The 13,626-nt window shown below is 37.8% G+C and overlaps 1 protein-coding gene across 1 annotated transcript; it reads right to left on the bottom strand.

Annotated features, from left to right (window-relative positions):
• Positions 1–456: 456 nt before the first annotated feature.
• Olfr453 (olfactory receptor 453) lies at positions 457–1,410 on the bottom strand. Its single transcript, NM_001011799.1, has one exon. The coding sequence runs from the start codon at positions 1,408–1,410 to the stop codon at positions 457–459; it is 954 nt and encodes a 317-aa protein (NP_001011799.1).
• Between the last annotated feature and the right edge of the window lie 12,216 nt (positions 1,411–13,626).

The raw sequence follows: 13,626 nt of genomic DNA, 5'->3' as shown, positions 1-13,626 counted from the left end.
TGATTACACAGAGTATGCATTGTTTGAGTCTACAGACCTAAAGATGCATTTCTAGCCCCCTGGGAACACCATAAACTTTTCTGAAAGATATTGACGTACATACTTGTATAGAATACTTTGTGGACAATGTAAAAGTCAAGAAGAGGTTTATGATATTAAGCAATGCAAAAAAATTGAAAGGTTAGTGTTTTTTTTTCAAGTTGTCATGCTGTATAAATCAAGATTGAGTAATGGTGTGATCTAAGTGACAGTGCAGGTTAGCTCCAGTGTACACTCAGATGTGACATAAAAATAGACCCACACCCATACCCTAGCACAGTCACTCAGCCTCCTGCATAACATCACCAGTCATGACGTGTCAGCCCCACCTTTATCTCCATGGCAATGACTGTCACATCTGAGTTGGGTGCAGAACACAGGAGCAAAGCCTTTTTCTTCAGTGGTGTTCAAGATTCCTCAGGTTTTCAGTTTTGATGTGAACTCAGAGAATTGTCCCAGTAATTTCTGCCAAGCCCCCTTCACTTCCTTATTTCTTAGACTGTAAATCATGGGGTTCAACATGGGTGTCAAAATCGCATAGAATAGAGAAATCAACTTTTCCTGTAGGACAGAGGGGCTGGAGTGGGGCTGTATATACGTGAAAATGGCCATGCCATAGCACAGGGCAACCACAGTGAGGTGGGAGGCACAGGTGTGAAAGGCTTTCTTTCTTCCCTCTTTGGACTGGATTTTGAGGATGGTGGAGATGATCTGGATGTAGGATAGGAGGACCAGGCAGAATGGAGTCATCAGGAGAATGATGCTGGATACCATGATAGCAACTTCATTGGCAGAGGTGTCCACACAGGCCAGCCTCACCACAGCAAGCAGCTCGCAGGATATATGGTCTATGTACACGTTCGTGCACATGGGCAGTTGGAAGGTGATAGCAGTCTGCATGACTGAGTTGATGGAACCACCGACCCAAGAAACAATAGCCATCCTACTGCATAGTCCTGTATGCATTATGGCGGAGTATCTCAGTGGATTGCACACTGCCACATAACGGTCATAGGCCATCATTGCTAATAGGACAAACTCAATCCCTCCTAAGCCCAGAGAGAAAAATAACTGGGCTGCACAGCTCAGAAATGGGATTGTTTTGTGTGTGGCAAGAAAATGAGCCAGCAGCTGGGGGACGATGCTTGTGGCATAAGACACATCCACCAGGGACAGGTTGGTGAGAAAGAAATACATGGGAGTGTGGAGTCTGCTGTCCAGTCTGATCAGAACAATGATGAGGAAGTTCCCCAATACTGTCACCAAGTACATCAGCAAGAACAGGACGAAGAGAGAGACTTCAGTATTCCAGTCACTGGACAGGCCAAGGAGGATAAATTCATGTATCCATGTCTGGTTGTCTTTTCCCATCAAAAAATGTTAATTTACACTGAAAGTGAGAGAGTTGTTCATCAAGAAGCACAAAAATAATACTTTTGATTCATCTATGTAACTTCCCCATCTGCCAATCAGACGCTTTGAATCACGATGGACCTGATCCCAGTGTGCTTTGTGCTTCATCTGCCTTAGGACAGATGAAGGCCTTCATGTGGATGTGATTTGGCATCAGAGGGATAAGCTACAGCCTGACGATTATATGCCACTACCATGCTCACAACCTTACCACTTCAATAACCCATCTTCAGTTCTAGAATGAGCAGAGAATGGTCCATGATACTAGCCGATAAAATGATGAGCAAAAAAGAATGTAACTGGACTGGTTAAGTGCATCAGTGAAATTTATTAATCTATTATACAAGGAAGATTTGCAAGAAGTAAGGACTGCAGAAAGCATTAGATATCCAAGATATAAAGAGTTTTACTGTTCAAGAGCATGACTTTGGTTTAATGCTAAACACACACGTGCACACACACACACACACAGACACACATACACAAACTATTAATAGCATGAACCTATATATAAGCTCAAATGTGGCTAACATGGGATAGAAACTTTAAGTCGTGAATTGAGGAATTGACATAATTATATATATGAGTGTTAGTAGCAACATGACCACTATGTTGAAATAGCAAATACTATTTTCCCTCCCATCCCTTCCATGAATTCAGTCACAAATATCCGAGGAAGTAGACTTCAATACATCTGAGAGCTCACATTTGGTTTTGACCTTAAGGACTGGGGAGCAGTGGAACAAGTGGCCCCTTTGATCTCTTCAGCCTTTAGTTAACTTGGGGAAGGTCATCGATTTTTCTTTTTCATCTTTTGAGTTTGTTGTTATTAAGGACCTACCCGTTGGGGGGTTCAAGAGATGAGACACTGTTTGTTGCCCTTGTAAAAGATCAGGGTTTGTCTTTCAGCATCTACCTAGTAGCCCACAACCATCTATAGTTCCTGTTCCAAGAGATCCAGTGCCTTCTGACATCTGCAGGCACTAGGCATGACAGTCTTGTGGTGCCCATATATGCATGTATACAAAATATCTATACACATAAACTAACTAAATATTTTAATAACTATTAAAGATTCTATACTTTGGATATAGTTTTCATGAAATCAAGAATAGAGATGTTTAGATGATCTAAATAAAAGGAAAATATTTAAAGTCCATTCGTCATCACCCAGGCCAGAATAAAGTATGAATTTTAGTGCATGTATAGTTGTAGAGAGGTTACCATTTTGCTTTAGCTGGTTAAGAACCTTTTTAGTAAACCTCCTATAGTATAATATGAATGCTGAACAGAACCAAGTTTCATTTTACTTTTTAAATTGGCTCATGCTTGCCTATTCACTGACATTTCCTTCATCAGCACAGAGGTGGGAGGAATTGAAGACAGGGAGAAGCTTGGTCAAAGTTAGATCTCTGAGCTGGAAGGGTGGCGCTGCCACTGCTTTAACTCTCTTACCAGACAATGAACAAAAGAGAGCAACCAGTTCCAGAAATCTCTGTGTTGTACAGGGTTTACCCTACAACATGCCTTCAACTCCTCACAAATATCCTCCTCACAGCCTGGCCCCACCCGCTTCTGACAGTTCCTCCCTTGCTGCTCACTCCTGATCCTCCCACACGCACTTACCGTGGTGCTTTTCCAAAATCACAATCAGCCTGTGAAAGCAACTGTCATTCTAAAGGAGACATTCCGTTTAGAATTTAAATTCTAAAAATCTTTTTTAAAAAATAGTTCATTAGAAAAAAATATTTCAGCAGGTAAGTGATGACTATGTAGTAAATCTGGCTTGAATGGGGTCCTCTTATTCCATTAATCTTATAGATTTACTTAGCACTACTCTGCCATCACCCTTCCCATCTCAAACTTCCAAGCAAGTGGAGGGAAAGACACAGAACCAGAATGGAACACTGGCTAGTGATTGGTGCCCGTTGCACTGGCCTATTACCAGAAGATCAGGCAAGTGTTTGACTCATGTGCATCTCTTGCACACCCCCAGCTCCACTACTGACAGGTCTCATTATTAATAAGTCTCACATGCTTTGCACCCTTGTAAATTCTCTCTAAGGCCTGGAGGTGGGTCCTTGGGCTCCTGGAGTGAATTTACACATAGTCTGCCTAGCTGAAAGGGTCACTGGTGAAATTAAGGTTGGGAGATGAGCATGCATATACCGAGTTCCTGGACTCCAGAGGTGCCAGTTCTTACCTACAATAACTCATTTTAATTTCCTGCTCTATACCTCCTTTGGGACCCTTTTTGTTTTCTTTCTCCTTATTGACCGTAGATTTCTTTGTTCTGGAGTAGGCATTACCCTTGCAATTCCCTCTCATTATAGAAAATATGCATATGCAACTCTATGTTTGGGAAATGATGTTCATTATATACATATTCTAGAATTAGCTGCAACTCATGACTGGCTTCCAATTTCCAGATTCACTTCCTATTACTTTTCTTCTAAGCTGTGGAAAATTCTACTCATTAACTTACAAAAATTCAAAGCTTATGATTACCTGCAATCATTAGGTCCATAGACTTTTGTTCTATGTTTAGTCTTCCTTTATTCTTAAGCAAATCAGTTCTACCTAGTGCTCCTCTAGTGTTCAGCTTCCATTTTAATTTTCCTCTCTATTTTGGGGTAGATTCTCTAAATTCTCTTGTCGTGTTGCAGTGTGAATTTCCCAAGATTGTGTGCTCAGATCTTGTACTCTTTTCTCTTCTGTTATTATTTGGGCAACGTTGATTTTACAATCTTTATTATCTAGTCTGTGCAGCCCAAGTTCAATTAGTTCTATGGTAGTCTCCCAGACTTTTCCCTAAAGAAGATCAAACAGTTTAATGAATACTTCCTAAATCTCTCACCAATGACTGCATTCATCTCCCTACACACTAGATTCCTTCTAAAGCTTTTTTAAAGCTTTTTTATTTCTAATAATAATAATAAACTCCTATCTTTTGCTACATATTACATATCTCTTTAATCCCTCACATGTTATCATGGCTGTCTCCTGAACTACATGAGTTCTTGATCATATTTCTTATGTAATCTTTACCTAATCAAAATGATATGTATTATATTCCAAATAAATCATTTAGAAGACAAATTTATTGACATAATTTTCATGTGCTAACAGAATGTTTAAGTGGTTTTGGAATTAAGTTGATCATTGACAGACTTCCATGTAATTCATAATATTTTCATATGCTATAATTTATTTTACTAGCTTTATCTTGCTGCACATTGTACACAAAGGATTTTTATTGAAATGTGTTTCTAGTGCTTGAATACCTTCATGATAATTTAGATACATATTCTTTATCTTCCATATTTCCAATTTGTTTCTAATTTTACTGTAGTTCATAAATAATTAGTATATAAATATTCTTTTCACATGTATGGGTGTATGTGTGTGTGTGTGTGTGTGTGTGTGTGTGTGTGTGTGTGTGTGTGTGTGTGTAAAACCTGCATTTCAAAGACATAAATGGAGGAACATGTTGCCTAGATGTCTTAACACAGCAACAGTTAATCGCACCTTCACATTACTTTGTGCTCACCTTCTTTCTTTATTTCACTATGAATAAATGAGGGTCCGAATACTGATTTCATGATATTTCACTCTGGTCAGGAAGCCAGAGCTTGGTCTTTGCAGCCACAAACAGTCTGTAGGTTCTATTGTATTCCCTACATTTATGATTTTTATGGGCATAAAAATGGAAGAAATATTTGCTCTATTTATTTGTAAAAACAAGACAAAAAAAAAAAAGCCTGTGAGCCAAGTATAATCTCATAGCTGATGTTAAGAACACAATGGTATTGAACAGTGAACATGATGTTCATGTCTGTTTTACTGAGCTCTCTCTCCTACACAACTGGACTTCATGTTCTCTGTTCAGTATTTGATCAACTGCTGAAACTTCACCTGTTTGCTAGGCATGCTCCATTCTCCTGTGATAGATAACAGATCCTATTTTGCATTATTTGAATCGTAGTATCCACATATTCACCACACCTCAACTAACATCCTGTTAAATATCCTTTAAGATATATTGATGTGTTTAAAACAAGATCATTGATCAGAACATAATGTTGAAACATGACCTACACCCGTGCCTCACTTTCTTCTACTGTTTTATAAATTATAGGAAGGCAGCATAGCTATTGTGGTCATAATGAATAGAACATAGTAAATACTACAGCAAGAAAAACTTTGCAACTGAGGCATAGCTTAGGAGTAAAAGCATATGCTTACCATGTGTGGGGTCCTGGATTTAATCCCTGGCATGAAAAAAGAAAATAAAGAATTCAGGACAAAGAGAAGGAGGAGAAGGACTTTTGAAACATTCTATTATTATCCCCTCTGACTTCCCCATTATAGCCCTATTCCCAAGGCTCAGGAAATATCATAGATGATGGGGAAGAGAGATTATAATGTCCAGAGGTTAGGAGGACTGGGGCAAGACAAATGAACTCATAAATTTACAGTAGCCGTAGTTCCATAAGTCCTGTACAAGATCATACCAATCAACATTCCAGCATTACAGCTAATGGTCATTAGAGGATGTAGAGTCAGTTTTCTTTAAGATGTGGCCCTGGTGGGTGGACCATACTCCAGTGAGTGGCCCCACAATCATAACTACATGGACAACACACATTTTATTTGTCAGTTAATTGAATGAGAAATAATTACCTGTGTTTGGCCCTGGTGAAAATTACCTTTATGTGCCTTTGAGAATTATCTAGTAATTACTCACTGCAGTAATTTATCAAGAATTAAGTGTATGTTCTGTGACAAAGAAACAAAGACCAAAAAACCAAAAGCATCCAAGATCCTTTAGGCAAACTTCTTCATGCCGTAATAAATATAATTTTAAAAATTAAGCATTACTCAGTAAACCTGTTGTTAATGAAGTAAATTTATTCACTGATTATATAGAAACTTGTATTTTTCTCATAATATTTTAATATTAGTTTTGAACTGTAACAAGTCAAATATTGACCTTTCACTAATTCAGTCTTATATACTCACCCACCATTTCACATACAGTTTTTCATTCATACACACACACACTTTCTACCCCTTTATATAGTTGAAAGTATCTGTAATCTGAAGAAAAAAAAAGAAAAGTAAGGAATTAATTCTCACAGCCATACAAATTGATATAAAAACCAGATTGGCGTTTGTCTAGATGGAATAGGTGAAGTTTAACTTTAGATGTTCCTGCTTCCCTTGCTCTGCATTTGTCTTCTGATATGTCATCTCTAAGCCATGTAACATGATGCAATGCTCTCCATTTCTCTGTACTAAAAGGCCTTTTAGAGGACAGCGCTCCTCCTCTGGAATCATACTTTTCTACCCTCTTTTTTATTCAGAACATTAAAATAAATCAGGACGTGATGTCCAGTTACACATATTTCTATGCTAAAGGTGGCAAATTGGTTACATTTTCTATTACCAGTTGGTGTTTTAAAGTCATAAATTCAGGCTGTTGAATTCACGTAGGCTCGTATTCCCATCAAGTCCCTACATCTCTACAGAAGGTCTTTTTATTCCAAATAACAATAGAATTTGTGAAAATAAGATCCACATCATGTTTTGCCTAGCACATATTCCTCAGATCTGGCCCACAGTATAAAGGATACATCAAACTGATCAAACATGAGAAATATGACCCATAGAAATTCACCAAACAGCAGAAACTCTCACTCAACTGGTGCTACACAATCACATGTGGGTCTGGAGATGCCCTCTGATGCTTCTGTTCATATTGCTTTCTAAGCACCTTTAAATGGCATTTAGTATTTCTTGGTGCTAACACTGCACAAATACCTGTAGATTGCTTTTGATAGGATAGATATATTAACTATGTTAATCCTACTGATCCATGAGCATGGAAAATCTTTCTATCTTCTCACATCTTTTTTCAATTTCTTTCTTCAAAGACTTGAAGTTTTTAATCATACAAGTTTACTATTTGCTTGGTTAGAGTTACCCCAAGATATTTTATATTATTTGAGGCTATTGTGAAGGGTGTTGTTTCCCTGATATTTTCCTCAATCTGGTTGTCATTTGTATACAGAAGGACTATTGATATTTTTCTTTTTTAGATAATCTTATGTCAAGCCATTTTGCTCAAAGTACTTATTAGGTGTAGGAGTTCCCTGATGGAATTTGTGTATACTATCATCTATATGTATTTTATCACTTAAAACTAACAATACATTGACTTCTTAGTTTTCAATTTATATTCCCTTGATGTCCTTTAATTATCATATTTCTCTAGCTAAAACTTCAAGAATTATATTGAATAGATATGGATAAAATGGACAACCTCATCTTAATCCCGACTTTTAGTGGAATTGTTTTGAGTTTCTTTCCACTAAATTTGATGTTGGGTATAGGCTCTCTGTAAATTGCTTTCATTATATTGAAGTATAATGTCCCTTTATCATGTCCCTTGTATTCCTAATATTTTGGGGATTTTTTTATCACAAAGTGTATTGGATTTTGTCAAAGGCTTTTTAAATTTTTATTTATGTGCATTGGTGTTTTACCTACATGCATATCTGTGTGAGAATGCCAGATCCTCTGGAACTGGAGTAACAGACAGGTGGCATGTGGGTGCTTGGAATTGCAGCCAATGCTCTTCACCACTGAGCTATCACTCCAGCCTCTGTCAAAGGCTATTTTGACATATAATAGAAGATCATGTAGGGTTTTTTTTTCTTTTCGTATATTTATATGGTGGGTTATATTTACAGATTGCCAAGAACCAGCCTCAGCTGGTTTCTCAGTTTCCTGAGAGAAGGGATGACTGGGAGTGGCAAAAGAAACAACTCAAAGTCAAATCATGGGTCCAAGACTTGAGATGGCTTTCAAGACTTCTCTTCTCTCTCCCTTCCCTCCACCTTCCCCGCCCCTCCCCCTCCCCCTCTTTTTCTCTGTGTTCTGCTCAAGACACATTTTCCAATTGTTCTCTGTGTTCTGCTCTGCTCAAAATAGCTTTCTCTTGCTATTCTAAAATCTCTCTAGATAACTGATCTCTTGCAGATCAAAAGTCCAGTTTTTTATTTTACATGTCAATTCAGTCATTATCCCAGGTTACTTTTGGTTATACCATGAATCAGCATCCAATGATCCTAGCTCCTTGATTCTTAGAAAAAGAACAGCAAGCAAAAAACATTACTTTGTAAGCATAAACAAAAACTTAGCTGAGTGGGACCTTGCCTTGTGATCACCACTCATTCCTTTAGGTGTATTCTATATTCCTTCTATAGTTCATATTGCATCCTTATATTTTACATGGTTGAGAAATTATATATTTTCAAACTGGTGTTTTCAGTATTCTTTCCCACAGCCTTAAAGGCTGTCCTGAAGGTCACAGCATTCTACCTTTTTGCTGAGACATAGACATGCCCTCATCTCCCAGATTAGTGCTGTCTCCAATTATCATGGAGTCATTAACTTTGCAGAGAGAAAACTCTTTGAAGGAGAAATGTGAGCTGGGCAGGAGTGGTGCACACCTTTAATCCCAGCACTTGGGAGGCAGAGGCAGGTGGATTTCTGAGTTTGAGGTCAGCCTGGTCTACAAAGTGAGTTCCAGGACAGCCAGAGCTACACAGAGAAACTCTGTCTTGAAAAAAAAAGACAAAACCAAAAAGAAAAAGAAAGAAATATGAAAATATGTACACTATTATACACTCAAGTCTTTCACCTACCACAACCATCAACACTTAAGAAGGCCCACACTCTACTGGCTCTGTTTTAGAGGAAGGAACTATATCATGTTGTCCATTACACATGGCCAAACAGGAGTTAGAAAATGATTTTCATATGATGAGTCATTCTTACATCTCTGGGAAATTTTCTTGGATTCTGTTTACCTGTATTTTATTGGGTATTTTTTGCACCTATATTCATGGTAGAAACTGCTTTGTAATGCTCTTTTTTGTTGAGACATTACATAATGGTTTTGATGTCAGCATACCTGTGTCCTCATAAAAGCATTGGAGAATGTTCCTTTTGATTCTATTTTGTGGAATAATTTAGTGAGTATTGATGCTAACTTATCTTCGAAAGTCTGGTATATTTCTGCATTCAAATTGTCTGGCCCTTGACTTGCTTTGGTTGAGAGATTTTAATGACTGATTTTATTTCCTTAGGTTTCACAGGTCTATTTAAATTGTGTATCTGATCTTGATTTAATTTTTGTAAATGGTATCTACTGTGAAATTTTTTCATTTCTTTTAGACTTTCAAATTTGGAGGGGTATGTGTTACTAAAGTATATCCTTAGGATTCTCTGGATTTCCTCTATGTCTCTTGTTATGCCCCCCTGTGGTTTCTGATTTAATTAATTTGGATAATCTTTCTGTTTTTTAGTTTAGATAAGGATTTATCTATCCTGTTTGTCTTCTCAAAGAACCACCTCCTTGTTTCATTGATTCTTTGTAATGCTCACTTTGTTTCTATTTTGTTGATTTTAGCCTTCATTTTGATTATTTCCTGCCATCTATACCTCTTGGGTATTCTTACTGTTTTTTTTTTTCTTCTAGAGATTTCAAGTTTATTGTTAAGTGGCTAGTATGAGATCTCTCCAATTTTTTATATAGGCATTTAGAGCTGTGAACTTTCCTTCCATAGTATCCCATAAGTTTGAGTATGTTGTATATTCATTTGTCACTAAATTATTAAACGTCTCTATTTCTTTTTAAAATTTCTGGCCTGACTTAGTTTTCATTGAATAGAGATTTATTCAATTTCCATGAATTTCTAAACTTTCTGCTGTTTCTGTTGTTGGTGATGTCTATCTTTAATTCATGGGAGTCTGATAGAATTCAGGGTGTTATTTTAATTTTCTTGTATCTTTTGAGACTTGCTTTGTGTCTGAGTATGTGGTCAATTTTGGAGAAATTTCCATGAGATTCTAAGAAGAAGATACATTTTTTTGTATTTGTGTGGAATGCTCTGTGAATATCTGTTAGGTTCTGTTGCTTTATAACATCAGTTAGTTCTAGCACTTCTCTATTTAGACTTTGCCTATATAACTTGTTCATTGGTGAGAATGGGGTATTGAATTCTTCCACTGTCAGGAGCTATCTAGGAAAGGCCAAGGCTGGCAGTGGCCTTCCTGGATGTGGTCTGCCTTTTTGCATGGACTAAAATGGGTGAGTTCTGAGAGGCAAGGTCCCAAAGAGACTTTATCTTAGGATTTCTCCTTGCAGCTGATATGCCTTTCATTTCATTATTAAACTAATACAATAATCCCTGGGCATTAACCCACCCTACTGAGCAGATTTCCTGCAGATTAACATAAAGATGAACTGTCATGAATTAATGCTCTTTAGATGAATTAATGATTTTATAGAGTTCCTGATTTGATTCAAATAATCTTAGGAATCAAGTTTTAAGAGATGGTTGTTTTGCTAGAAAGATATAATAAAGTTAGAATCATGAATAGAATGTGACCATTCCTCATAATACTAAGTAAAGGCTGCACAATAAGGAACACAATGAGCTTTCATAATTACACTCAAAAATAAATAGGTTTGGGACAAATTTGAGTTCAAGGAAAAACATTCATTTTAGGTCAGATCCAAGGATGAAGACACATATGTGTACTATGATAAGACAAGACCATAAGAAACTGTTGCTTTGAACTTATAATGAGCTTACAGAAGGAAACACTGCTTTGAACTTAATATCAACATCCTTTTGTAACTCCCATTTTTGAAACTGTTGCTTTGAACTTATAATGAGCTTACAGAATGAAACACTGCTTTGAACTTAATATCAACATCCTTTTGTAACTCCCATTTTTGTGTAACATTTTACCTATAAGATAATTTTCTCAGAACTTTTGTCTATAGAAAAGGCCAGAGAAAAGAAATAAAAATGATGGATAAAATGGCTCATTATTTGAGTCACGGAAAGGCATCTTCATCACAGACTCTCTCAAGCAAGCTGTGGGCCATGAAGCCATCAAGCTGCTGGTGAATGTGGATGAGGAGGACTATGAGCTGGGCCGACAGAAACTCCTGAGGAACTTGATACTGCAAGCATTACCCCGACCTTTCTCCTTCTTTTCTGGTGACTGTTCGCTCCATCACCCCTGGAGCTGACATACTGTTTGGGGGTTTGTTCTCTACCCTTTTCAACTAATCACACCACCTTTTTTTTTCTTCTTCTTCTTTTTGGAAAGGGCAAAGGAAGATGTGGAAGTGATGTCCCTGCCCTCCCTGCACCCATGTGCCTGGGCTTCCCAGTTTCCTGTTGCCACTTACCCCAATGTGTGTCTACAGCCTCCTTACTTACCACTGAGCCATAAGACAAGAGTCTCTGGAACACAGCCTTTATAAGGGATTGAATACTGCTTTCAGGTGCATTGAGGGGTAATCAATACTAATGGCTTTATGAGGGCTCTTAAACTTTGTCTACAAAAACCAAAGGGCTGTGAGTAAAGGAGCTATATGGGAGGTAGGACTCTGAAGTGTATTTTGGAAATTAATTACCACCTTCTTCCAAATTATAGAATTATTTTAAAAACAGAGAAGCTGTGACCCTTTGCACTCTCTCCTGGCCTTGGGTGCTGCTCCTCTCTCCCTTCCTTCATTCCATAGCTTGAAACTGCTGTCTGGTATGGATCCTTTCTTGTCTCCTTGTCAAATATTCATCAGACTTACAGAGGACTGGGCCAGCCTAATGTGTATGTGCACACCAGTACACAGCATGGGTGGAATGGAGGGTGCTAGTTAGAGCACACTTTCTCTGAAGAGGAGGAGGGGGCCAGGGTTGTGACATTTTCCTTCCCTTTTCCAGTGAAAATAACAAATTCTTACTCCATCCCCAAGGCCCTTTGCCTTTACTTCCTCCTGGCTTGAGAGAAAGTGGGGTATTTAGCATCAACTACGCCTTCTGTTCCTCTGCCATCCCTTCTCTGATCCTTTGGAGAACAGGGCTAGTGTATGCACTGAGCATTGCACTTTCTTAGGTAGGGCAGCATGTTTGAGGCAGGAGGCTGAGAAGTGAAGCCTAGTCAAGCAGGTGCAATTCCACCTCCCCATCCAGCCCCCAAAAGACATGTCTAGAAATTATGATTATTATATTTTTTCAATGCCTGTGCTGCTCAGTCCTCAGTGTAACTTCAGTCTCACATATGAGTCTGCCTCAGCTGCTCTCACTCTGTCAATCTGCTCAAGTCCAAGGAAGCAGCAAAAAGCCACAGTACACAACCAGAAGTTTTTGGGTGGGTTTCTATGGAATCCCATCAAAAGGAGCTCAACTACTCAATGTAATGCACACCAATACATGTGTGTTGTTATTGAAGAATCCTTGATCATCTGTTCTTTCATGCGCTTTCTTTAACAGAACATCCTTTCACTTGTGTCTGCTTCAATGAAATGTTCCTCCATGAGTCTGCCTGTCTTTGGCTTGTGTCCACTTCATCAAAACGTTCCTTCCCCTGTTTCCCCAGCAAAACACCATCCAACACGACTAAATCTCCAAAGAACCCTTAAAGCTTCCACTTCAGACCATACAATTTGTCACAAAGAAAACCTCAACAGATGCAAGAAGATTGAAATAACCTCTTGCATCTTATTAGATCACCATAGATTAAAGCTGGAATTTACCAATCACAGAAAGAAGAGAAAGCTTATAATCTTATTGAAACTGAACCACTCAATGACTACTGGGTCAAATGAGAAATAGAAAAAATTCAAAGACATATCATACTCAGACTTTTATAACACAATGAAAGCTGTGCTAAGAGGAAAGTTCATAGCACTGAGTGCCTTCATAAAGAAATTGGAGCAATCTCATACTAGCAACTTAACATTATACCCGAAGAAGAAACTTTCACACCAAAGAAGAATAGACAGCAGGAAATAACCAAGCTCAGGGCTGAAATGAATCAATTGGAAACAAAGATAACAATACAAACAATCAATAAAACAAGAGCTGGTCTTTTGAGAAAATTAAAAAGATAGACAAATGCTTAGCCAAACTAACTAAAAGGCAGAGAGGCAGTATCTAAATTAACAAAATCAGAAATGAAAACATGGACAAAACTACAGAAACTGAGGAAATTAAAAAAAAAATCATTAGATCTTACTTCAAGAGCCTGTACTCCAGAAAACTGAAAAAGCTAAATGAAAGGGATGATTTTCTTGATAGACATCAC

This window comes from Mus musculus, chromosome 6 (genome assembly GCF_000001635.26).
Source record: "Mus musculus strain C57BL/6J chromosome 6, GRCm38.p6 C57BL/6J".
In the NCBI taxonomy this organism is placed as follows: domain Eukaryota; kingdom Metazoa; phylum Chordata; class Mammalia; order Rodentia; family Muridae; genus Mus; species Mus musculus.
This window is presented reverse-complemented; position numbering and strand designations above follow the sequence as displayed.

What these genes read in the sequence shown, in the direction of transcription:
- Olfr453 (NM_001011799.1), bottom strand. Translation starts at nt 1,410, where the DNA reads ATGGGAAAAGACAACCAGACATGGATACATGAATTTATCCTCCTTGGC.